Raw genomic sequence first — 26,888 nt, forward strand, 5'->3', positions numbered from 1 at the left:
TTTCCTTCCTTCCCCTTTTTGAGATGGGGTCTCACTCCATAGTCCAGGCTGGCCTGGAGCTTGCTATGTAGACTAGGCTGGCAACAAACTCACAGATATCTGCCTACCTCTGCCTCTGCGGTGCTGAAATTAAAGGCATGCACCCTACACCCTGATCCTTCCTTGCTTCTTTTAATTTTTCCATACACTGCCTAGCACCTCATATACACTAGGTAAGCACTCCACGCATTGAGTAATATCCCTATTTCTTTTTATATTTTTAAAGTGAGCTAGGGTCTTCCTAAACAGATTGACCTTGAACTTGCTCTGTATCCCTGGCAGGCCTTGAATTTGCCATCTTCTTGCTTCAGCTTCCCAAGAGTTTTTGTTTGCTTTCTGTTGCTGTGATAAAGACCATGACGAAAGGTAACATGGGGGAGGAAAAGTTGGTTGCAATCCATTATCAAGGGAAGTCAGGGCAGGAAGCTCCCTCTTCCCAGATGATCCTGACTTGTGTCAAGTTGAAAAAAAAATGTCTAATTAGGACACCAAGTAACTGGTGTGTTAGGCCTACACTATTGCACATAGCTTGTTTTCAAGCAGGATCTCTGCTTTACATGAAACCAGTAGCATCTGTCATGGCACACTGTTTCCTTGAACTTCTCTAAGTTGATCTCCCTTGTATTTCCTTTTCACATTTGCTCTTTTGTAGGGAGCACAGACCCCATACCTCCACTTGTCTGAGATGCAAGAAGGAGAGTACATGTTTCAGCTGATGGTGACGGATTCCTCAGGACAGCAATCCACTGCTATGGTGGCTGTGATTGTCCAGGCTGGTAGGTGAGACACAAACGAGATTGAACCCCAGAGATGAAAGCAGAAATGATAACTAGACTCTTGAGCTTCAGATGTGTCTAACTTGGTGGTAGCATCCTGAGATTCCTGAGCTGGCAGGAAATCAGGGACATGAGAGCTGATGTGCCATGGTTTAAAATCAATTTTTTTTTCGAGGTTCTGAATCTTGTCACATGCCTCGAAACCATAAAACAAAAGACAAAACGAGAGTTGCTATCAGCACCACGTGTGTCTCTGATTTGCCATATCATAACTCATGTGCCTGTCACAATCAGCTTGGCATAGTTCTAGGGTATCTTGAGGGAAACAGGCTGACTGTGTGGCCTGACACCAGATGCAGCAGACACTTGGGGGTTGACCCAGTCTCCACTCCCTTACTAGTCTTACAAAAACCCAGGGCTCTGCTATCTGTAGCTTTCAGGAGACTCACAGGTAGCCAGCCAGACCAGCTTATGATGGTCTTGGCTTCAAAACTTCTCTTTAGAAGGCACGCTGTCTCCACATCCATCACCTGGTAGCCTGATGGTGGCATTGGGCTCAGCTTTCTGAAAGACAACTGATTTATTTTTTTCACTAACTAATTCAGTTAAGATGTAAAAGGTGCTCTGAGTTAGACCCTAGGGATATGCAATTAAAGATGGGCCTGGCCGGTGCCCTTCCAGGGCTGTGGCAAGTGCTTTTCCCAGGAAGGAAGGATGACCACATAAGGAGCACCCTCAAAGCACTTCGGTCGGTAACTAGCTTTTACTGGAGTCCCAGTTGACACACCCATGGCATGTGATCAGGAGGAGAAGGATGGGGAGTGGAAGGCCAGAGGAAAGATGTTTAAAAAGAGGGGCCCAGGTTTTTTGGAGGAGACGGTTCGTGGAAGGATGGTGTGCAAAAAATGTGAAAAGAAGCTCGGCACAGTTAACACTCCAGATACGTGGAAAGATGGTGTACGGGACACCACAGAAAGTGGTGGAAGGAAGCTGAATGAAAACAAAGCCTTGACTTCGAAAAAAAGCAAGCTTTGATCCATATGGAAAGAATAAGTTCTCCGCTTGCAGAATTTGTAAAAGCTCTGAACACCAGCCCGGTTCTCATTACTGTCAAGGCTGTGCCTACAAAAAAGGCATCTGTGCCATGTATGGAAAAAAGGTTCTGGACACCAAACACTGCAAACAGACCTCTGTCTAGATGCTCTGGTGAACCCTCTGACCTGTAGTTGGACTTTCTGCCTTGACTTCTCAAGGTATAAATGGATGTTCCATCTTACAAAATAACCTGCTTCAAGATGAGTATCAGTCTAAAGCAGGGAAATTGATCAATATCCATGCATTTGCTATCATGAAGCTCTGAACGGCAATGTTATAACCAGGCTTCTGCCTTAAGAGGTTATTCCTTGTGAGCATTTTACTGAACTAGAATAAGTGACAAAATTAGTGGAAAAGGTATTTCTGAGTTCTATATGCACTTTCTATTTAACATTATTCATATAATTCTTATCTGATCCATGTATTTTATTTATAGATATTGCAATGTGAAATTAGTGATACTTTGCTCTGAATTTGACATCCAGACTTAGAATTCCTTCCTTACTCACAAATGTCACAGTTCTTAGGATCAGCAGTCTCTTGGTTAAATGTATTTTCATTCGCTATAGATATTCAAGAACATTATTGCTGAATGGTCCCTTAGTAACCAGTCCTGCCACAAGTCAAACAAGTAGCGTTTTTTTTTTTTTTTTTTTTTTTTTTTTATTGTAAATTTGTTTTTGAAGCTAAAGTGCCAGTCCCTTTCTCCTGTGAACTAAAGCCCATGGAGTGCCCATCTGTCCAGATGGGTGCACTGCATTTCAGAGAGAGGCATTCTGTCCACAGCATCTTAAATTCAAGTGTCCTGAAAGCAGAAGGAACAGTGTCTGTTCACGCTGTAGTCAGGATGAAGGTCTGTTTGGGAATGAGTGTCCTTTGAAGCTGGAAACAAACCTTTTCTAACCCTCTCTACCACCCTACCTTGCCCCACTCAGGAAATCAATAAAACAAGCATTTGGCTCTGAAAAAACAAAAAACAAAAAAAACCAAACAAACAAAAAAAAGAGGGGCCCAGAAGCCACAGGATTAAAGGTGCCTGGGTGCATTGAAGAACTAAAAACAATGATGTGACTGGAGAAAAAAAAGACTAGGTTTGTGGGGACAAGGACTGGAATGAGATGGCCCAGAGGGGCAGGGCTCTCATTAAGGGTGTTGTATATGTTTGCCCTTAGGAAATTAGGAAGCTGCTATGCATATTGAGGAGGACAGTGGGGGAAGACACTATATCCTGATGGTAATGGCTGTGGCGATGTGACTCTTGGCTTGGACTATGTGGGCTTTTATTTTTTATATTTATTTATTTATTTATTTATTTATTTATTTATTTATTGGTTTTTCAAGACAGGGTTTCTCTGTGTAGCTTTGGAGCCTATCCTGGCACTGGCTCTGTAGACAAGGCTGGTCTGGAACTCACAGAGATCCTCCTGCCTCTGCCTCCCAAGTGCTGGGACTAAAGGCGTGCGCCACCAATGCCCGGCCTATTTTTTTTTTTTTTTATTTTTTGAAGCAGAAACAGTAGCTGTTCATATTAATAACACCATGAGTAATACTTCTTTTTCTTGCCTCCAACATTCAGTTGAAATATTTTCCTTTTAAAAATATTTATTTTTATGTGCATGGGTGTTTGGCTTGCATGAATGTCTGTGAAGGCCAGAAGGAGTCATCAGAACGTTCTGGTGTCACAGACTGTTGTGAGCCACCATGTGGGTACAGGGAATTGAACCCCTGTCTCTCCAGCCCACAACTGAAGGATTGTCAACCTTTGCTATTTAGCAGGTACTGTGCTAGAGAGTGGGGCTGCAGACACAAGAGAGCAAGCCTACATTCACACTGATTTCGCTCCCCTCTTTTCTCTTCTCCCCCATACTCTTTCTTTCTTTTCTCTTTCCCTTTTTACTTCCCCCATAATTCCTTTCCTCCATCTCACTTTCTCTCATTTTTCTTCTTCTTTCCTTCCCATCCTCTCCCTTCCTTCTTCTCTTCCTCCCCCCTCATCCCTGCTTCCCTTCTGCCGTCTCTTCTTTCTTCTCTTGAATGCCTGCAATTCTAGAAAACAACCAGGCTCCGGTGGCTGTGGCAGGCCCTGATAAGGAGTTGTTCTTCCCGGTGCAGAGTGCTACACTGGACGGGAGCAGGAGCAGCGATGACCATGGCATTGTCTGCTACCACTGGGAGCCCATCAGGTAGTGTATCCACCCAGCTCTGAGACTGGGTCACTGCTGAGTGACAGCATCCGTTCCCTGGAGGACCACATTAGACAGCAGCTCGAGCTTGTTGAGGAGTCGAGATTTAAGCAAAGAGTAACTAAGCTTTCTTGATGAAAATCTGCATTATAGGCATGGTGCTGCATGCTTGCAATCCTTGCACTTGGGAGGCTGAGGCAGGAAACTCTTGAGTTCAAGGCCAGCCTAAGTTACATAGTGAGACCTCCCCCATCTCAAACAAACAAATAAGCAAACAGAAAGAAGTAGTGTTTTGGGGGAGATGGACATTGGTTGGCAGGGGAGGGAAGTGGAGCCCAGAACAAGTGGACAGGGCTGGCTTGGTGTGAGGTGAGTGTCCTGGCAAAAGAGATGTAGGGAAAGCCATATGTAGTCGACACTCAGCCTATCCCAGTCACTACGTATAACAGATGTGCAGAGTTCAAGGTGAGATTCATATCATAACATTTCCTGTTTTGCCTACTGGGTCTCAATATACTACACAGCTTCTGAAGAGGGAACTGAATCATTCTCATTTTTGTTTGTTTATTTTGAGATGGGGTTTTACTATGTAGTGCTGACTGGTCTGGAACTGTCTTTGTAGACCCGGGGGATGCTCAACTCACAGAGATCCACTTGCCTCTGACTGTCCTCCACTTCCCAAGTGCTGGGATTGAAGGCATGTGCCACCATGCTGGGCTGGATCATCCCTGTTTTAAAGTGGAAAAACTCAGACTTGAAGAAACCAGCAAGGCGGAATAGTTTAGGTTACCTAGACTGGAAGAGTCTTCATGGAGACACAAAACTGCATCTGTCTGACAATCAAGTCTAGGGTCTTAATGACTAGACATATATCCTCTCTCCATGGCAGATCATCTGCCTCATGCCCTCCTCTTCTACAGACCCCTTAAAGCTAGATGAGGACTTAACCAAATTTCATTCAAAGAAGAAATGGATGGTTGGATATGGTTGTGCCTACCTGTAATCTCAGCACTTAGGAAGCTGAACCATAAAGTTCATCATGAGTTCAAGACTAACCTGGTCTATATACTGAGACCAGATCTAAAAAGAAAAAAAGAAAAAAGAAAAAAGAAAAAAAAAAGAGCAGTTTCTAAGGTTCCATTTTCTAAAGAGAGATCATTTCTGTGGCATCTCAATTAAAAATGAAAAAAGAATTTTCCCAGAACCCAGTACATTTTGTTTGAAACAGGTTTTAGCTTTGACCCTCATGTCAAGCTACAGAACTTGTGTGAATAAAGAGTTATCTCAGCTGATCGTTGGTGGTGCACGCCTTTCATCCCAGCACTCGGGAGGCAGAGGCAGGTGGATCTCTGTGAGTTTGAGGCCAGCCTGGTCTCCAGAGTGAGTGCCAGGACAGACTCCAAAGCAACACAGAGAAACTGTGTCTCAAAAAACAAAACAAAACAAAACAAAAAAGAGTTATCCGAGAACTCTTTAGAAGTCAGAAGTAGAAGCATTTGCTAGGGCATAGATCTCATGCCTCACCTTTTGTTTACAACATCCCCATTTTACAGAGGCCCCAGTGCAGTGGAGATGGAGAATGTGGACAAAGCCATAGCCACTGTCACCGGGCTTCAGGTGGGTACCTACCACTTCCGTTTAACGGTGAGAGACCAGCAGGGACTGAGCAGCACATCCACCCTCACCGTGGCTGTGAAGAAGAGTAAGTGAACCTGATGACAGAACCTGAGCCTGCCCTGCCCCCCAGGTCCCCAGGCCAGCAATGCTGATGTTTACTCATGAGCTCTGCCCGGAGGGGCCAACCTTCTCCCTGACATCTGACTTCCTTTAAGTCCTGTCTGCCTTCCAGTAGTGTGTAGAGCAGAAAAAATATGAGCTACATTCACTGTAGGGAATAGTGTCCTTTTGTTTGCAAAGAAGTTCACTCTCCCTTGACCCTGGCCATGAGGGATACAGTTCTGGCCAATGTTTTATTTTCTACTTTCTTGGAAATCCAAGAGCAGAAATATGTTCAAGTTACCTACTTTGTTTTTTAAAGTAGAAGTTTAAAAACCTTTTATTAGGCCAGGCATTGGTGGCACATGCCTTTAATCCCAGCACTCGGGAGGCAGAGGCAGGTGGATCTCTGTGAGTTCAAGGCCAGCCTGGTCTCCAGAGTGAGTGCCAGGATAGGCTCCAAAGCTACACAGAGAAACCCTGTCTCGAAAAACAAACAAACAAACAAACAAAAAAACATTTTATTATGTTTTTATTTAGTGTGTGTGTGTAGGTTGGAGGACAACTTTCAGGGAATCAGTTCTCTCTGATTACCATATGGGACCATCAGCCTTGATGACAAGCAGCATTACCCACTAAGCCATCTAATAGGCCCATACACCTCTTCCCCCACTTTTTAAAAGACACACTTTTGAACCCCTGATCCTCTTGCCTGATGGGATTACAAGCATGCATCACCATACTTGGTATTATTTGATGACAGGGACTGGACTGAGGGCTTCAGGCATGCTAGACAAGCACTTTACCACTGTATATCTCTAGCCTTCTATATTAGTTTTTATTGGAAAATTTTCAGTAAAATCACTTGCTTTTGTCTATTTTCCCATTGAAGCGAGAGCTGCTTGATGTTTGTGTCTTATCTTACAGGTATTTGGGGCAGAAAATAATGCCTTGGAGTACCTAAAACAGCCTTGACTACAAGGTGGAGCAGTTGTGGGTGTCTTATGCAGTGTCATCAATGGTGTTTTAAGTCAGTTTCTTTCCTTTTGTTTTTGCTGTGTCTGACTTAGAAGATAATAGCCCTCCCAGAGCCCAGGCTGGTGGCAGACATGTTCTTACGCTTCCCAATAATTCCATTACCTTGGATGGTTCACAGTCCACTGATGATGGAGGCATTGTGTCCTATCTGTGGATCCGGGATGGCCAGAGTCCAGCTGCTGGCGTGAGTACTTGAAGGGTGCTGCCCCTCAGCCATGTATACTGCATACGGATTAGTTGGTTGTGACAAAAGACCACAGGCAGGGTGGCTTAAACGGAAAACAGGAGCCAAGGTGCCAATCTGTTTACCTTTGGCAAGGGATCGCTTTCTGGATCCAGGGTGGCCACCTACTTACTGAATCTTCATGTGGCAATGTAACAAAGGAAAGAGGTGGGGGACCGCTCTCACGTTTCTTTTGTAAGGACACCAATCCTGTGGGACAGACCCCACCCCTTCAACTTCATTCGACTTTAATTACCTCCTTCTAAGTTCTAACTTTAGGTCGAATAGCAGATTAGGGCTTGAACATGAGTTCTCCCTTACTGTGACATCTCTCCAATAAGATTTGTGGGCCTCTGGATTTGAATATTCTGAGGGCTGAAGACACCAGGCTGCCATAAGGTTTAAGCAAAGCTGCAGTCCTCTTTTTGATCCGATTTTGGGTAGGATAGCAAGCCAAGCAGGTATGACCCACTCATGGCACTCAGGCCTCTTGTGTCCTAGAACAGCTGTGAATGCAGCCCAACACATTTGTAGATGACAACATTATGTCACAATATCAAAATGTTGGGCACCATGAGGGACCTGGAAGCCAAGCTTCCCAGTGGGGTTCTTCTACTCTTCAGCTTCCTATTTTAGCTTTCTTCCTCCATGTACCAGGCATGTCAGATACATGGGGATTTCCAGTTCCACTTCACAGGGGCAGAGAGTAAAATATAGAGATGGAGAATGAGTTGGCCAAGGCCAAAAAGGTCAATCTTCAACCAAACAAACCCAGACTTCTAGCTTTTGGAAGCTGTTGGATCACTCTGCCTCTTAGATTGTGAATTTCCAAACATCTTCCTTTTTCCCATCGCTAAGGACTTAAGATCTACAGAAGCACTCTTGGAGATACACCAAAGGTGTGGTCACAGGGAAGGGACTGAAAATGCCTCAAACATTCCAAAGTACTTCTAGAATGAATTTATAGAGATAGATGGTAGATGAGCTCCTAAGTGCAAGTGCAGTGTGTCTCAGTTCAGATTAGTAACTTTTCATTGCCATCTATTCTGGTCAGCAAGTATAAACAAAAGAGTCCAAAAGATTTCTCTCTCACTCTTTGGATCCATGGGCCTGTAAAATGGGGTCACTTGAGAAGGTAGATCTGATATGCTATGGGGGGGATGTGAGGTGAGAACATTGTAAAACTATATTAGATAATAAGATCATAAAACTCCATGCTTTGTCCTGGGGCTTTCAACCTAAGTTCTTTAACCCTCTGTTAATGAATCATTTGATAATTCCTGGGAAGTCGTTTACCATGTCTTGTTTGGTCCTTGTACCCACTGGTGTTCTACATAAGGAGAAGCTGAAGATTCAAAAAGCCTTCACCCCCCAGCAGTATAAATCATACACACCTGAAAACAATAAACCCAGAACTCTGAGCTCTGAAGAGCTGAGTACTCAGAGCCTGAGTACAAGACTGACAGCTGCCCTGTGGATCCCTTCACTTCTCAGGATGTCATTGGCGGCTCTGACAACGGGGTGGCTCTGCAACTCACCAATCTGGTGGAAGGCGTCTACACCTTTCACTTGCTGGTCACTGACAGTCAGGGGGCCTCCGACTCAGACACAGCCATTGTGGAGGTGCTGCCAGGTGTGTACTGAGCCGATGTCACTGGGGTGGGAGTCCCTCTGGTCTGGCTTGTGTTCTTGGCCAGTCCTATCTTAGGGGTTTCCTTTATCTTTTTAATTAAAAGAATGTGTATGTGTATTTGAGGTTTTGTGCACATGGAGTGATGTCCTCAAAGGCCAGAAGGGAGAGCGAGAGCTGCTAGAACTGGTATTGTAGGCAGTTATGAACCACTGGGTGTGGGGTGCTGGGAATTGAACTCGGGTCCTCTGGAAGAGCAGTAAGGGCTCTTACTCACATAGCCACCTCTCCAGCCCACTTTAGGACTGTTTTATACTTTCCTTTATACCACAAGCAGATCCCAATTTGTGCATCATCAATAAAAATTATGTCTGGCAGGAAGGTTTTGCTTTCCTGATTTAACATGAAGTGAACATGGTCAGGCAGAAGGAAGGCAGCCTCAGTGAGGAGGCATAGTGACACTGAGTGTAAACTGGACTAGGTAGCACCCATGAGCAGGAAGACAACGTTCTCAGGTTCTGGGGAAGTATGTGAGGTACCAAAGTTTCAATGTAGCCCAGAGGCATAGTTGACTGTCTTTTGAGAGAAAAACTACTAGATAACAAAGTGGAATAAAATTGGGAAAATTACTGCAGAGTGGCTTCTACCGTGTTCCCCTGCCTTCCTTTTCTCTCTGTCTCTGTCTCTCTCTAAGACAGGTTGGCCTCGAACTCACTGTGCAGTAAGGATGACTTTGAACTTCTGATCCTCTTGCCCCCCACAGTCCCAAGTGCTGGTATTGTAGGTGTGTGCTACCACACCCACCTCTCTGCTGTTTTAGAATGATCTGAGTTCTAAAGCTAAATATAACAGATGAGTTCTTTTATCTGCTTATTTTGACCTTACTTTTGCTGTGCTGGACATGGAGCTCACCATCTGTGGGTACTGAGCCAGTACTCCTCTCCTGAGCCACAAGCCTGGCCTGGCTTTGAACCCTTCTGCAGACCCTGCTCCTTGCCTTACCAAACCTGTGATCTCATGGTGAAAATCCAGTGTCTTTTTTCTCCTCAGACCCCAAGAAGGATGGCCTGGTGGAGCTGATTCTGCAGGTTGGTGTTGAGCAGCTGACAGAGCAGCAGAAGGAAACCTTGGTGAGGCAGCTGGCTATACTCCTGAATGTGCTAGACTCTGACGTGAAGGTCCTCAAGGTCCAAGCACACACGGATGTCAGGTATGGAGGGGCATGCCCAGCACATGGCACTCAGATGTCAGGTATGATAACTACCGTCTCAAGCAAGAAGATGGATACACGCAGCTAGTATAACAGAAGTTACATTTTATTATTCTGAGGACCATCATCACACAAAGTTCGCACTCTCAATTCCTAACTGCATTTCTAAGCCTGTATCCTCCAGGCTGCCCACCCGTGTGAAGTATCTTAGCTGGAGGTCATAGTCTCTAACAGAAGTCTCTGATTTGAGGGTCAAGATCCTGGTGGAGACTCTCCAGCCTCAGAGCAGATCAAGGTGGTGTCTGTCCAGATGTGCGGAGCAGAGCATTGCTCTTGGTCTCTGCTTGTATGCTATCCAGTGGGTGTCAGGGGTTCTAAGACTGTCTGGTTATCTTGAGGGAGTGATGTCACTGGGTTGAGCATGGTGGGGCTCCTGACTAGGCTATATTCACATGTCTAAAAGGCAATTTTCACCATGCTCATTACACCTATCCAGCACTGGGCCTCACTCAGGTGGTGTCTGGTATGAGTATTTACCCAGCACTGGGCCTCACTCAGGTGCCAGATTTGCTGCAAGCCTCCTCAGCTCTCTTCCAGGTCTTCTTTCTCCTTGCTTGTTTTCTTACTCATTTTTTTTTTATCACGTTCATATTCTTTTATTGCTAGTCTTAAAGAGAAGAGTAAGAACAAGTCATTTTTTAGGTACCTCCCTCAGTTCCTGGTAAAGGTTTGTGAATTGAGAATGGTCTGAATGAAAGAGTTCAGGAATGTCAAAGGAGATGATGGTTTTGCTCTGCCTGCAGATAGCCTGGGGCTGGTGAGGAAGCTGTCTTGTTCAGACACTTCTGTGTGTGAAGAGATTGCTCAGTACCATTTACTGTCTTTAAGGAGTTTACTCAGCCTTCTATTCTCACAAGACTTTAGCATTTAATTGATTTTTCTTTTGAAAGTCTACCAAACCAGCACCAGTGTAGTGCAGGAGAATAGGAAGAATGGGGTGATTAAACCCCACCATTTCCAGGAAGTACATTTTATAGCTATTTTTGGCTCCTCTGTCTGGGTTGGTTTTCTAGAGAACTGAAATTTATTTAGAAAAGTGACTAGTGAAAACATATTCTAATTAACTAATTATGGTGCTGCAGATGGGACCCAGGGCCTTGTGCATAAGCGAAAAATTATATACTATCCTTCCAGAGGACCAGTGTTTCCCAGCTTACAGACTCTTATAACTTCAGGCCTAGGGGAGCCAAAGGCCTCTTCTGGTCTCCATGGGAACTTTCATTTACACACACACACACACACACACACACACACACACACACACACAGAGAGAGAGAGAGAGAGAGAGAGAGAGAGAGAGAGAGAGAGAGAGAGAGAGAGAGAGAAAAGGGAGGTCACACATATCCACATAATTAAAATAAAAACAAAATCTTAAAAATAAAAGAATGACCCACATAGTAGTGTCAGTAAGTATGGAGAAAGATTTGACAAAGTCCAGAATCTTTTCATGATGAAAAAACTTTTTGGTTTAGACAGACAAGGGGGATTCACCCCTCTCTGGCACACTGAGCAGGTGTTAAACACTGTTATAATCATGATTAGTGTTAATGATAAATTCTGAAATCCTTGCTATAAGCACTCCTCCTGGTGCTGAACTTTCTGTAAGAAAGAATGCCAGTGGTGGGACCATTTGACTCCCTATTTGGAAGCTTTGAACTTTCTCTTGTTGCCTTGGGCTAAAGGGTTGTCAGTCAAACAGTTGTCTGGACTGTACTTACGTGACACACTAGCCATCTTAAACACTCCACAGATGCCTTGAGGCAACTATGCAATGTTAACATTGGGTCTCTCTGGCTCCTGCAGGCATAGGCTTAGTCAGGGCTGTTGGAAACAGTTTGTAGCAGATATTGGGCTATTACGTGCTGTGGTTGTTAATCCCACTTGTCAATTTGATATCAAAAATCAGCTAGGTGATGTCCCTCTGGACATGCCTGTTGAAGCATTGTTTTGGTTAGTTTTATTGAGATGGGAAGAGCCATGCAGCATGGGTGGCACCATTCCCTGGGCAGAGGGGAAAATGAACATAAGTGTTCATCATTTCCTGCTTTCTGACTGTGGATGCAGCATGACCAGCTGCCTCGACTTCTTGCTACCAGGGTCCTCAAACCATGAACTCAAACAAATCCATCTCCCTTAAGATGCTCTTGTCATGGCAATAGAAAAAGGAATCTAGATAGAAAGTTGGTACCAGGAGTAGGGTCAATGCTGTGATAAACCTGACCATGTGGTTCATAGGCTTTTGGAACTTGTTTGTGCAAAGAATATGTAGGAATTTGGAACAATTTGGAAGTTTGGGGCAGACAAACTAGAATGCTATAAGCAAAGCTTAGGAGACATGAATATTGATGGATGCCTGGCTCCTGAGGATTCTATCAGGACCTGGGATAGGGCCCATTCAACTGATATTTTTCTGAGAATCTGGTTTAATTTTGCCCATATCCTAAAAACTTGAGTGAAATTGAACTTAAAGCTAATAGACTAATTTGTTAGGCAGAGGGAACTTAAGGTCAAGAAAGTATTTAAGCTGGTGCTGAGAAGACCTCTGGCCTCAACATGCATATGTATACCTGTGTACACACACCTGCAACACACACCTGCACAAGCTTACACACATGAGTAAGAGACATACAGGGAGACACATGAAAAGAATGCCAGGTCATAAAGAGACACAGGTGGTGATACGTCTATAAGCCCAATGCCAAGAATGACAAGTAAACTGAGAGAAAGATCTGGAACATATCTGCCCATGAAGTGCCAGAGGGCATAATCCTGCCAACACTTTGATTTGAGGTCCAGAACCTAGAGATAAGAGATTGCTGTTGTTTTCAATGACTAAGTTGTAGCACTTGTTTGCAGCAGTCCTGGGAAACCCACACAGATCTGAGTAGGTATTTCTCTAGAGAAAATGTAGGTGTGCCAGACAGCACAGGGAAAAATGCTCACCATCCATAGTGTTTAAGGAAATGCCAAGTAAAACCACTCCCAGGGCCAAAAGATGGCTTAGCAAGGTGGGACTTCCTGTCACCTGCTACTGGCCTGATGACCTTAGTTTAATCCCTGGGATCCACAGTGTGGAAGGAGAAAACTGTTCTGTGACCTCCATACATGGACTGGGCATGGAAATGGCTGTAGTAGTATCTTTCCTGTTGTTGTGATGAAATACCATGACCAAAAAAAGCAATTTCTGGAAGAAAGGGTCTATTTTGGGCTTGCAGTTCTAAAGGAATAAGAATCTATCATGTCAGAGGCATGGCAGCAAGCTTCAGGCATGATGGAAGGAGCAGGAAGCTGAGAAGTTACATCTTCAGCCACAAACATAAAGCAGGAGTTACCTGAGTGGAGTAGGCTATGGACTTTCATAGCCTGCTCTCAGTGATACACTTCCTCCAGCACGGTTGAATCACCCTCAGTCCCCAAGACCCTGTACCAGGGTCTGTTGAGATGGCTCAGGAGTTAAGAGCACTGGCTGCCTATGAGGACCTGGGTTTGGTTTGTTTCCCAGAACCCACATGACAGCTCACAACTCTCTGCAACTCCAGTCCTAGGGATTCTGATGCCCTCTTCTGGCTTCTGTAGGCACCAGGCACACAAGTGGTACGCAGACACACATGTTGTCACACACATGAAATAAATGTATAAATAAGTAAGTAAATCTTTTCTTTTTAAGAAAGACCCTATTAGCGGGGCGGTGGTGGCGCATCGCATGCCTTTAATATCAGCACTCGGGAGGCAGAGGCAGGCGGCAGATCTCTGTGAGTTTGAGACCAGCCTGGTATTCAAAGAGAGTTCCAGGACAGCCTCCATACCTACAGAGAAACCCTGTCTCAAAGAAGAAAGAAAGAAAGAAAGAAAGAAAGAAAGAAAGAAAGAAAGAAAGAAAGAAAAACCCTGTTATCCAGATGGGGGTGGCTAATGCAGAGGCAGGTAGATCTCTGTAAGTTCGAGGCCAGCCTAGTTTACAGAGTAAGTTCAGGATAGCTAAGGCTATCCTATCTCAAAAAAGCAAAAACAAACAAACAAAAAACCCTGTTTCATAAAACAAGCTGGATGACTTCTGAGGAATGATATCCAAAGTTGACCTTTGACCTCCACGTGTACACCCAAATACAAAGAAATTATACAAATTATTTATGCACATATACAAATATATAATACAATGGAATATTAATTGGCAACAAAAATGAATCATATGATACCCACAACAACATGGATGAACATTAAAAACATGCTAAGTAAAAGAACAAGCTACAGAGTTGTAGTGGTCTTCCTTGCCAACTGTGCAGGTCAGATGGCTGAGGTGATACATCCATCGTGCCAGCTAGCCACCCTCTAATCATGTGACCGTCCTCTCATTGTCTCTTCTCCAGCACTGTGATTATATTTTATGTACAGAGCGGGCCACCTTTCAAGGTTCTCAGAGCTGCTGATGTGGCCCGGAATTTGCACAGGCGGCTTTCAAAGGAGAAGGCAGCCTTCCTACTTTTCAAGGTCTTGAGGATAGACACAGCAGGTATGTCTCCCATGGAATTAGTCTCATAAAAAAAAAAATCAGACTTGCCAATTCTGGGAGTTTTATAGACACAACAGGAACACTGTTGTGGTTGGATGTAAAATGTTCCCCAAATAGTGTCTTTGTACACTATTTGGAAGATTATGAAACTCTCAGGAGGTGAGTGAAGCTTTGCTAAAGGAGTGGACCCCTGGTGGCAGGTCTTGGGGTTTTCTAGCTCAGCTTATTCTGGTAATCCCACCACCAACTATACTCTCTGCTTCCTCCCACTCACCCTCCATCTACCCCCCACTTCTTGATTGTGTGGCCACGTCTTCTCTGCCATGATGGACCGTATTCCTCTGAACTGTGAGCCCTTCCTTTTAAATTCAGGAATTTGGCCACAGAAACAGGAATGGTATCTTATACAGGTGTTTTCCTTTCAGCCCCCTGCCCCCTCAAGGGACTCTGCATTTATTTCTCCAGTAGGTTTTCTGTGACACATTTGCCAGCTACTCTTGTCTTGGAAAGAAACTGGAGAACAGTAGTATTATACATCATTGTTTCAAAAATTTCTCCTGCCAACTTTAGCTTATATGTGTCTTTCAGTGGCAACCATGATTTTTTTTTTTTTTAAGCTCTGCTTGTCCTTTTAGGATATCAAACTGATTCATAGTTCCATGATCCTGTCTTCATCACAAGTAAATGTTAATGGAGTAGTCATCTCAGTTACCAGAATATGACAATGTTTGCTCAAATTTCTTTCAGATATGTGTTAGTCTACAATTGATATCATTAGTTGAATTGTTATTGAGTCTACTGTCTCATTTATAACATGGAGTAACTTGGTAACTTAATTTTTTTTGAAGTAAAATCTTTTGTTTTTCTAAGAGCTCAAAGCAGTGATTTGTTTACTGTAGAAAATCTTAACTTTCCAAAAAGAGACAAAGAAGAAAACAATCCTCTTGTTTGCAGAGTTTAGAATTCCCATTGCCCAAATATAACTTTCATTACTATTCTGATGTATTTCTTTCAAGTTGCTCCATCTTTAGGAAATATAATGCAATCATGATGATTTGATGTTTCTAGCATGTTTATGTGTGTGTGTGGTTGTATGTTGATGGGGACTCAATCTAGCTTACACATGTTAGGCAAAGTGCTCTACCACTGAGTTACACCATAGCTCTTGTAATGTGTCTTTAAGCTTTAAGTCATACTATTATTATTTTCCCAATCCTTTAGAATCTCTTTTCCATGAGGCATTCTTTTTTTTTTTTTGAGTTTTAAGGAAGTTTATTGTTACATTTATTTATTTATTTTTGCAGTAATTGAGGAGGCACAAATACCTTCTGTTTCTCCTACACTGCAATAAAAAGGACAATAGTCCAGGTTAACAGTGAAGTTAAAATAAAAAAATACAAAAGCCTACAGTCTGGGAGACAAACTTGTCTACAATCGGTGTGTAGAGACTTGTAAATGACTTCAGCCTCGCCCTGCAAACTATCTCCTTTTCTGATTGCACCACTTCATGGATCACAGAGTGGGGGCATGCTAACAGAGGATATGGCCAGGCTCAGCGGACCAGGGCGGTGGGCCAGAGCTGGGCTGATCTAAGCCGCTGGGCCTCTGGTCATCCACCTGCTCAGCTAGTTGGAAGTTCACATCTTGCTACTCACATGCTTCCAGCTTTGAAAGTGACTGGTACAAATATCAGGCTGTCAGAGGTACAGTGCTGACACTTACCTGACACTTACCTGACACTTACCTCAGTCACAGTGGCCAGGGGAAACAGCTTGTGTCTGCTTGGGGTCTCGTCATTGACTGAGATACATAGAGCACCTGGCAAGGATGCTTACTGTGTGCAGACCTAAGACCCCTGAGGAGCCCGGCATGGCTGCTGGCCACATCCCCTCTGCTCATAAAGACTTGGTGAAGCAGGCAGAATGGCTGTTTTCTTCTCAAAGGAAAGAGCCAGAAGCTCAGCAAATGCTAATGCATAAACTCTTTAGCAGAGAGCAAGAGGAAGTGAGTGAGAAACTGACTGCTATTTCCTAATCAGTGCAAGCACTGCAATAGCGGGGTTTCAGAAGCAGACCCCCTTCTCCTGGCTTAGCATCTGCTCCAAGAATCCTATTTGTCTGGTGGCTGAAATGAGTCAAGACCAGGATGCAACATGGACCAAGTGTCAGGAGCAGTGTGGCTACAGATAGGGCCCTTGGATGTGTTAGTGAGCCAAAGCACTCTCTGGGGTCCTAGGAAGTTATAAGCCCCTCCCTAGCCCCTAGAGAATATTTAATGTACAGAGGGGCGGGTCTGGAATGCAATAGATTGTAAAACAGTATAACACCTGCCAGAAAGCTGGACAGGGCAGGCTGAGATGTAGCAGGTTGTGCTGTCCATGAGGCATTCTTGACTGCTTGGTTTTCCTCTCTGGATGTGTTCTGCAATCACACAGCTACTCTTCCACCTGCAGACTGTAGGAATGGTTTTAAAAAGTCTTACAATAAAAACAAACCTCTGTGCACTCCCAATGTTTCCATTGCACATGTTCTTAAAGTCCAATGTCTTGGTAAACGTTAAGGCTCTTTCTATGGTATGGATTGACTTTTCCCTAAATTTGCTTCCTGCTGAGCTGCTATATGGTTAGAGTTTATGCTACTGTTGTGGTGGCAGTGATGAGGGTTGAGACAGGGACTTAGTCTTGTCTGGTGATGGCTGTGTAGCTGAGGCTGGCTTCTTCCTGTGTCAGCCTCCTGAGTGCTAGGATTTTAGGTGCTTGGATCATTAGAGATCTTTTATTTTGCTTTGTTTTTTCATGATGGGGCTTCTCTGTGTAGCCCTGGCTGTCTTGGAACTCACTTTGTAGACTAGGTGTCTTAGTTAGGGTTTCCTTTGCTATAAAGATATACCCCAACCATGACAACTCTTACAAAGGGAACCATTTAATTGAGGTGGAGGCTAACAGTTTGGAGATTCAGTCCATTATTGTCATGGTAGGGAGCATGGCAGCTGGAAGTATGGCAGTGTGTGGGTAGGCGTGGTGCTGGAGAGGGAGCTGAGAGTTCTTACATCTTGACTCACAGGCAACAGGAAGTGATCTAAGACAATGGACATGGTTTGAGCATATATGAGATCTCAAAGCCTATCTCCACAGTGACACACTTCCTCCAACAAGACCACACCTACTCCAATAAGGCCACACCTCCTAATAGTGCCACTCTCTTTGGGGGCCATTTTCTTTTAATACACCACAACAGGCTGGCTTTGAACCCAGAGATCCACCTGCCTCTGCCTCCTGAGTGTAGGGATTAAAGGTGTGTGCCAGCATGCTCAGCTTCTTAAGAGACTTTTAATTCACCCAGTTGTTCTGGGCTTCCACTATGGAAGGGGAACACTGGGGACCTCCTTTTGTCCATGGTGATCTCATCTCTGCTCCCCTTTTTTATAGGATGCCTTCTCAAGTGTTCAGGTCATGGTCACTGTGACCCCATCACAAAACGCTGCATTTGCTCCCAGCTGTGGATGGAGAACCTCATACAGAGTTATATGTGGGATGGCGAGAGCAACTGTGGTGAGTGCAATGTGTGTGTGTGTGTGTGATGGTGGCTTCTGGTGCTGTTCTTGAAGACACTCATCTTTTCCTGGCTTAGCATCTAGAACCATCCAAACTCATTCTTACCTGAAGCCAAGTGAACCAACTCACTTGACTGTACATTAAAACCTGTCCCAGTCTGTCTCCAGAAACTTATCTGCAAAACCTCCTGAGAGATAGATTTGTCAGGGCAGTGCTAAGAAACAACTTCTTTGAGATTTCTGCCCCAGATTGTATGTGTCATGACTTAGGATGTTGGGACCTTATGATAGCACACCCCCTACTGGGATAATACACAATGCGAAATGTGGCCTATACTGCTAGAAGTCAGCCCAAGCAGGTACCAGCCACAAAAATCACACTCTTGCCACACAGCCCAGTCTCTTTGAAGAGAAACACACACACACACACACACACACACACACACACACACACACACACACACACACGTGCGCTTATAGTATACATATAAACAAAATATAAACTATAAAGTAAGTATATATAATAAATTTATTATATAATTTATTATACAGTCCAATCTTTCTCTGAGTCTGAAGTTTTTACACAGCAGAAGATGACCTTGAACTCCCAATCTTTCTGCTTCCACCTTCTGAGTGCTGGAATTACATATCTGAGTCACCATACTCAGCTAGAAAACTATATTTTAATGGCAGTTTATTCCTAAGAATAAATTTGTCACCCTGAGGATCCATATGGACATAAATGTCAGAAAAATGTTAAGAGCTGCCTGCCATGCTGTGTTCTTTAACGCTCCACAAACATCAGAGATGAGCCAGCTTCCTAGGGAGATGGCATGGTATTTAACCAGGTTAAGCATGAGTCTCTGTCCCATTGGTGGTTTGGTTTGTTTGTTTTTGTTTTTTGGAGACAGGGTCTTTCTATGTTGTCCTTGCTGTCCTGGAACTCATTATGTAGACCAGAATGGTCTTGAACTCACAGAGATCCACCTGCCTCTGCTTTCAAGGGGTGGGTTAAAAGCATGTGTCACTGTGTTGGGTACCCATTGGCATTTTTACCCCTAAATTATTACTGCAAAGCTTAGGATGTAGAAGGAATAAAGAGTAGTTCCCAAATTGACCTCTGGGCTGATAGATATCTTCATGCCACAGGCAACATGCAGACCCTTGATTTGCTTTATGAAGACCACGCCACGGGTCTGGGGATATAGCTTAGTAGGTAGAGTGCTTGTCTAGCACACTCAAAACTCTGTCTCCAGCACCACATGAAACCAGGTGTTGGGTGCATATCCATAATCCCAGTGCTTGGGATGTAGGGGGGGTCAAAAGTTCAAGATCATCCTTAAATTCAAGATCAAGCCTAGGTTACCTGAGAGCCTGTCTCAAAAAGATGGGAGAGGAGGAGGAGGAGGAGGAGGAGGAGGAGGAGGAGGAGGAGGAGGAGGAGGAAGAAAAATACCATACAGACCATTTATGGAGAAAGGTTATGATTCTTGGGGTTCTGGAATGTTAATATTTCATATATTTATATGTAGGATGCATAGTTGCTTCACTGATTCGCTTCAGTTACTTTGGATTTCCTGCTCTCAAGTTAGCCTGAACTATGTGCCCACGGTCCCTGAGTTATGGCCTCATGAGGTCTCTCAACCAAATAGACAAAGCCGTTAGTCTTTGTTTCAATTTGCATGGCACCTGGCTAGGCTCTGTTTCCTGCCCCACATAGTGGTGCAGCATCATAACTGGCCTCTGCTCAAATAGACTCATTGTGAGTTGTCGGAACAAAGCTGATTAGCAAACGGTTTATCATTGCACACTCTGGTCTTCTTGTTTTGTAGAGTGGAGTGTATTCTACGTGGCAGCGTTGGCACTGACTCTGACAGTACTAACTGGAGCTGTGACTTGGCTGTGCATCTGCTGCTGTAGGAGGTACCTAATGTGCTTGTCAATTGTGAGAAAAGAAGACCCTTTGCTGGGTCTTCCGGCTTGTTTGCTTGGATTTGTCTCATTGCTTAACTGATTAACTGACAGCCAGTTTTTTAAAAACAAACTGGACTTCATGGGCATGATATGATGCATTTCATACTTCTAGACATGTGCATCTAAGTAAATGAATCAGTATTGGAGGCAGCATTTGCTATTGACACTCTCTCTCACCTTCTAGCAAGGCCTACAATTCTATATCAAACTTAATATAGATGTATATAGATGTATATATATGTATATAAGTATACACACACACACACACACACACACACACACACACACACACATATATATATATATATATAATATATATATATATATATATACATGTACATACATACATATATGTGTGGTAGGAATTGAACCTAGTATTTTGCAAGTGCTAGATAGGTACTCAGTCCCTGAGTCAGATCATCACCCCCAAATCTAATAGTTATCTCTGTTTGTCTCAGATGTTCATTAGAGCAGTTTCCAAGTGACCTAACATGTCTCTGCAGAGAAATATATCCTAGAAATGTGTGGGTCTAATTTGTAGATTTGGTTATATAAAGCAACAATTGGATCAGTCTGAATCCTTTAGCCACCTAAAACTTGAAGAGAGGCAATGATGCACCCAAGGGAACTTTTGATTTTTCCCCAAAGGAAATGACTTCTGAGAAGCCTTCTGGGCTGCCTCATTGCAAGAATCTCCTGGAACCCCATGCTCAGCCCTCATGAGAAGATTGTGAGGAAAAATATCACTAGACCTCAGAAGAGAGGAGTAGGCTCATTTTCCAATATGAGACACTCTGTTGTCTAAAGATGTGCTGTTTCCATAAGTCACCCTTAATTTATTTGACCTTTACTTGTGATTGCATTCCCAGCAGTGGATATGGCAGGAGAGCCAAGACCTTAAGAAGAGGCCCAAACTCATTAAGTACTCAGAACCACATAGGGAGAGGTTCCCCTACTGAATGTGGCTTTAAATGCTCTACATCTCAGGGTTGTGTATGACAAGTGAATGGTGCTGACCTGGAACATCTACTCAGCATTTGCCATTTTGCTTCAGAGATGGCTCTAACTGGGGGGTTGTATTTGGCCCTCCCAGCAACCACAGGAGAAAGGGACTCTTCTGGAGGTGAGGGCATGGGACTCAGAAGTCTTAAATAATATTCTCAAAGTCTCTAGGTAGCAAGCACTAAAGTGAGAGTAAGAAACCCTTGCTCTTAGCGACATGATCAGAACAAGTTGACTGCCTTAGTGTAGTGGTTTGTCTGTTTTGAGACAGTTTCTTACTATGTTGCCCTGGTTCTGGGACTTTCTATGTAGACCAGGCTGGCCTCAAACTCATGGAGATCTGTCTGCCTCTGCTTCCTGAATTTAGTGTAGTTTTAATGAATGTTTTTGAGTCACACATTGCACCTTAACGTGAGACACAAAGGACCAGCCAGTTTTATGACTTGTGGGAAAAAATTAAAGAGTTATTTCTAAGGTAATTGCAGGGCTTCACTGTCTTATCACTTCTTCCATGTGCCCCACCCCCTCCGGTTGCTGGTTTCAGACCTGTGTCTCTGAACATTCTTAGCTAGCACTGATTTGGGGGATTCTTGCTCATCCACATCTTTCTGAGTGAGGCATTATTTGTGGGGAAAAGCTGCCTGGTCTGTATACAGGTGTTGAGCATTGCTTAAAGGGACTCCAGCGCCTGAATTCACGTGAACCCTTTAGTTGGGTGGGAAAGATCCCAGGTTCCATTCCAAGCGTCTGAGATGAGCATTTTATTGTTTCTTTCAGACGGAAAAGGACTAAGATAAGGAAGAAAACAAAGTACACCATCCTAGACAATATGGATGAACAGGAAAGAATGGAACTGAGGCCCAAATATGGTAAGACAATATCCCGATGCTTTTGAACACCTTATCTAGGCATTGGCTAGAACGTTAAGTTGGGTGAAATGGAGACCAAAGTGGATTCAAGAGTTCAATTAGGCCAGAAGAGCAAGCCTGGGACTCTGCAAGGAAAGACAAACACCGTCAACCCTGTGGGTAGGCAGGCTTCCAGAGAGCAGGCTTGATGGTAGCTGTATTAGAAATTTAATGAAAAATTGACAAGTGCTCTGAGACATTAATGGGTGAGGGATTGCAAGTACTTACTGAAGGTTGAGCCTCTGCCGAGTGACTCCAGGGCCAGGACATCTCTTCTATCGAGGTGTCCCCGGTGCCTGGTTCTTTTCTACTCTGGGTTAGAGGGAGGTGGAGCATATGACCCGCCAGGCACTTTTATCCTGGCTTGTCTCTGATAGCAGCTCCCTTTATATCTGGCCAGAGATGCAGCAGCAGGACATCTAGCCTTTAAAAAGAACCATTTCCCATAAGCTCAGTCCGCTGAGGTATTTACAGAAAATTGTCTTCTCAAAGTGTATTAACCCTTATGCCCAGGACACCCCCTACCCACTTCAGTTAACTTTTGGATGCTCACATATTAGCCATCATTTGATGTGCTTTTTCTGCCCTTCTGAGGCTGCTCAGTGCTGATTCTATGGCTTTTCCATAATCCCGGGTTTGTAGATAACTTAATTCTTTCTCTTTGTTTGTCTGTTTGTTGTGGTTTGGTTGGTTTTTCTGTGTAGCAGTCCTGGAATTCACTCTGTAGACCAGTTTAGCTCCAAACTCAGAGATCTGCCTGCCTCTTCCTCCCTAATGCTGGAATTAAAGGTGCACCACCAAGTTCTGTTCATTTGAGAGGTGTGATCACTTTCAAAGTTGTGAGACCCAAAATGTTGTCAACAGGGATGAAGTCTGATACCATCTTGAGGAAGAATCCTTGTCAAAAAGAGCAAGGACGACACCACTAGTAGGTGGGGAGTGTGACAAGGCTGTGTGTGGAGAGCGCCATTAAGTTGTCATGACCAAATACTTGACAAGCAGCAACTTAAGAGAGGAAGTGACTTGGACCAGCAGGTCATTCTTTATTGAAAGGGTGCTAACAGGGATGGCCAGAAGATGAAACGACCAAGAAGGTAGGAAGGCCAGGGTCAGTAGGTCTTGCACAAGCTATGTCTTATGCCAACCAAGTTTGCTAAGAAATATAGCATCTTACAGTTTTTCTGAAAGGAAAAATGTGACTGTCAGCAAAAAACTATCCTACAAAGGGGCAAAGTTGGCAGGAAGCTAATCAAGTGATGCTGCACAATGGGAATACAAGCATCTCAAGTGCATCACAGAACTAGCATACAGTAAGTAGCCTTGGGACTAACAACCATAGCCCCTTAGTGTAGGAAGAGTCGAGTTCTCAGGATGAAGCCATAACTTCCTGAAATCTCTGGCCTGGGGCCATCACTGGCTCTGCCAAGTATATTTCAGACAAGGAACTACATTTCTTCTCCACATATCAGAAGCTCAGGAAAAACCTTGGTTTGGCTTGGTGCCCAGAAAGGAAGGGTTCATCCTGGTTAAGTGTTTGAGCATACAGTCCATCTTGATGGGGGAAGGCCTGGCTGCAGGAGCAGCTCTTGGCTGTAGCAATGGGAGCCCGGGGCTCCTTGCTCACATCCATGTGGGTCTAGGGAGGCCAACCCTGAGCTGTTTTCTTCTTGTTCTCTTTCATTCACCCCAAGACCACAGAGCATCTGATGGTGTAGGCCACATTCGGGACAGATCATCCCTAGCCAGTTGACCCTCTCTGGAATTGTTCACAGAGTCACACACAGAGGCATACCTCACTAGTGCCTTAACCAGTGCTTACTTGACAATGGAAAATACACAATCATAAGAGGCCCTGGCAGGGCTTCACAGGGAATACCAACAGTAGCTGCACATTACTGAGTGTTCACTGTTTGTGTTGCAGAACCTAATGCCAAAGGTGTCATAAAAGGGCCTTTATTCCTGAGAGGTTGAGGTGCTTGAGGATGGTTATCTCCCTAACCACCTCCTGGATTCACACCTTCCTTCTGACAAACCCTTCCTGTTCACAGAAGCCCATCATTCTAACCATGGCTTGGCCAAAGGTGGCCCCACATGCCTGCCACCCCAAACTGCCCAGTATCTTTCCATACTCTCCATCATTATCTTTAGTACCTGGCTCAGATCTTTATAACCCCACCTCTAAAGTCAGTAGCAGCTTTCCTAGTTAACACAGGTACTTTTGCCTGTTTGATTCTAACCCCTGTGAGGCAAGTACTATGATTATCCCCCATTTTATAGGAGAGGGTGCTAAGACAAAGGGAAGTGTAGCTGCTGGTCCAAGGGGCATGGACTGGGTCAGGCCATCAGCCTCAGAGCTGGGCTCTGTTCTTCTGCATGCCCCATGACTGTCTAAGTCTATTCTGGCTTGTATAACAGAATAAAAGAGACCAGGGACTTTTGAACCACAGGGGTTTATTTTTCAGCGGTCTAGAGTTGGATATACAAGGTCAGGGTAGCAGATTCAATCTAGAGGGCCACTTCCTACAGGGCAAGCACTTTCTCCCAGTATCCTTGCATGGAGGGAGGGGCAAGGTAGCTCTCTGGTCTGTCTCTGTGTCTCTTCTCTCTGTCTCTGTCTCTACCCCTCTCTCGTTGGGGATAGAACTGAGGGTTTTGCAGCATGTGCTAGGAAGACATGCCACTACTGTGTGATGTCCGCAACCCTTTCTTATGAGTCCTTTACAAAGGTATTTTATAAGGGTACCGATTTTCCCCACAGATCCTCTGCTCAGTAACATCACCTTGGGGTAGGTTTCAGTGTAAGAATTTGGGAGGACACACCTGTAACCCCATCACTTGGGAGGCAGAGGCAGGTGGATCTCTGTGAGTTTGAAGCCAGCCTGGTCTATCAAGTGATTTCCAGGACAGGCTCAAAAAAAAAAAAAAAAAAGAATTTGGGAGGAACCATGGTCAGACCGAAGTATTCTCTTAAGTTTGCAGCAGACCCCCAGGGTTTCCTTCTCTCTTGTGTACTGTGGTCTCCACTCTTTGTGGCTTATGGGCTTGTGCTTGTCTTTGAGCCCCAGCCTCTCTGGCCTCATTCCTTGTTTCTGACTTGTCATTTGCTCCATACTTTATTTTTCCTGTAAGTTCTCCCGGATGCTTTTAAATGTTCTATGCCCTCCTTCTGTCCTCAACACCCCTCTTTGTTCAAATCCACTCTAGGCCGGGCGGTGGTGGCGCATGCCTTTAATCCCAGCACTTGGGAGGCAGAGGCAGGTGGATCTCTGTGAGTTTGAGACCAGCCTGGTCTACAAGAGCTAGAGCTAGTTCCAGGACAGCCTCCAAAGCCACAGAGAAACCCTGTCACGAAAAAAAAAAAAACAAAACACCAAAAAACAAAAACAAAAAACAAAAAAACAAACAAATCCACTCTATCTGGACCATCACAGAATGAATCCCAGCTACCAGGAGATGTTCATATCCTCTTGTTTCATGTAAGAGTTTTATTTCTTAGATATTTTGAGTCATCATGTCAAGGATCTATGTTTTAAATCCTTAGCTAGACACTATAAGTTTTTTTTTTTTTTTTGAATTTAAAGCATTAGTGCTGGTGATTTGGCTCAGTGGGTAAAGGTGCCTCCAAGCCTGACAACATAGGTTCTATGCATGGAGGTATTTGGAGAGAACCATCTCTTGCTGTACCCTCTGGCCTCCACATGTATGCCATGGCCCTGCACGCCCCAAAACTTTTATACTTGCATGTTAGACACCATCAGTTGGTTGATGTTAGGGATCATATCTTAACCCCCATTTTTTATTTTGATCCCCCAGAAATCTACTAAAAATATTTCAAGGGATTGAACTGTGAAGTCCACGGTAGTGTTTGTGTGTTCAGTGCTCGCTTTGTGCCAAAAGCTGGTGAAGAGCTTCACAGAAAGTTTCATTCAGTCCTCACCACAAACCCATGGCTGAGACCTTTGTCACCGTCTAACAGACGAGAAGAGGTTAGATGCCTTGTCCAGGGTCATGAAGCTGGTGTCAAAGCTAGAGCTTAGGTTCAGGGGTAACAACCAAACCTCTGTCGTGCCAACCCACCTGCTGTGTAAGTGATGGCTTTAAAGGCTCAGACAGCAAGCCACAGCCCTTTCAGGAAGACAGTCAAAAGGGTGGCTGAGGGGAAGTGGTCCTGTCTTCATGCTCTTCCTGCTTCTCCCCAGGTATCAAGCACCGGAGCACGGAGCACAACTCTAGCCTGATGGTGTCAGAGTCTGAGTTTGAAAGCGACCAGGACACACTATTCAGCCGAGAGAGGATGGAGAGAGGGATCCTGAAGGGTTCCCTGAATGGCTCTGCCAGAAACGGAGATTCCTTCAGTTACTGTGCAAAGGACAGATAATGGGCTGTGTGTAGAGGGACCTCTTGGGTCTGTGACTCGGTACCAGACAGTGGGAATTTAAACACAAAACTGACTCTTGCTCGGCACAGCACATTATCAACCCTTCCCAAGGGCCTTGCTCTGTGCTCCACATATTTATTAAAAGACCCGGTTCTTGGACTTTTCAAGACAAAACAAAATACTGCTTATTCAATGGATGTTCATTAATAGAGAAAGGAGGCACATAAAACTTCTGCACAGTGTACTGAAAAGGGTTTTGTGGTCCTGTAGTGGACACATTGTTATATTTATTGCCCATACTGAAATAAAGGCTAACCCTTGTTTCTGTTTATAGGAAAGACAAATTAAAGAGGGTTGATTTTTCTGTAGAAGCTGTGGCAGGAAGCCTTAAGAAAAACCTTCTAGAGGTGGCTTCTCAGAGGACCTACAGGGTCAGCTTGCAGTTCATCTAAGAGGCTGGAGCCATCTGTGTGCAGCGGCTTCCCGTGTTAACCATGATGCTTGTGATATAGCCAGCTGCTGGCTAGGGTAGAAGTTCAGGAGTTGGGAAGAAACAGAAACTGCTGGCTAGACTAGAAGTTCAGGAGTTAGGAA

The 26,888-nt window shown here is 44.3% G+C and overlaps 1 protein-coding gene and 1 pseudogene across 1 annotated transcript in view; both read left to right on the forward strand.

Annotated features, from left to right (window-relative positions):
* Kiaa0319 (KIAA0319 ortholog) overlaps positions 1-26,306 on the forward strand; it is a 46,371-nt gene extending 20,065 nt beyond the window's left edge. Inside the window, exons 10-20 of the mRNA XM_027409332.2 lie at positions 692-815; positions 3,961-4,093; positions 5,647-5,795; positions 6,880-7,031; positions 8,565-8,703; positions 9,751-9,910; positions 14,338-14,480; positions 17,908-18,030; positions 19,865-19,955; positions 21,786-21,877; positions 26,116-26,306. Of these exons, the coding sequence (XP_027265133.1) occupies positions 692-815; positions 3,961-4,093; positions 5,647-5,795; positions 6,880-7,031; positions 8,565-8,703; positions 9,751-9,910; positions 14,338-14,480; positions 17,908-18,030; positions 19,865-19,955; positions 21,786-21,877; positions 26,116-26,294 (1,485 nt within the window). The 3' untranslated portion in view covers positions 26,295-26,306. The remainder of the gene's footprint in view (positions 1-691; positions 816-3,960; positions 4,094-5,646; positions 5,796-6,879; positions 7,032-8,564; positions 8,704-9,750; positions 9,911-14,337; positions 14,481-17,907; positions 18,031-19,864; positions 19,956-21,785; positions 21,878-26,115) is intronic.
* On the forward strand, positions 1,686-2,031 carry LOC100758938 (annotated as a pseudogene).
* Positions 26,307-26,888: the final 582 nt, after the last annotated feature.

This window comes from Cricetulus griseus, chromosome 3 (genome assembly GCF_003668045.3).
Source record: "Cricetulus griseus strain 17A/GY chromosome 3, alternate assembly CriGri-PICRH-1.0, whole genome shotgun sequence".
Taxonomy (NCBI): domain Eukaryota; kingdom Metazoa; phylum Chordata; class Mammalia; order Rodentia; family Cricetidae; genus Cricetulus; species Cricetulus griseus.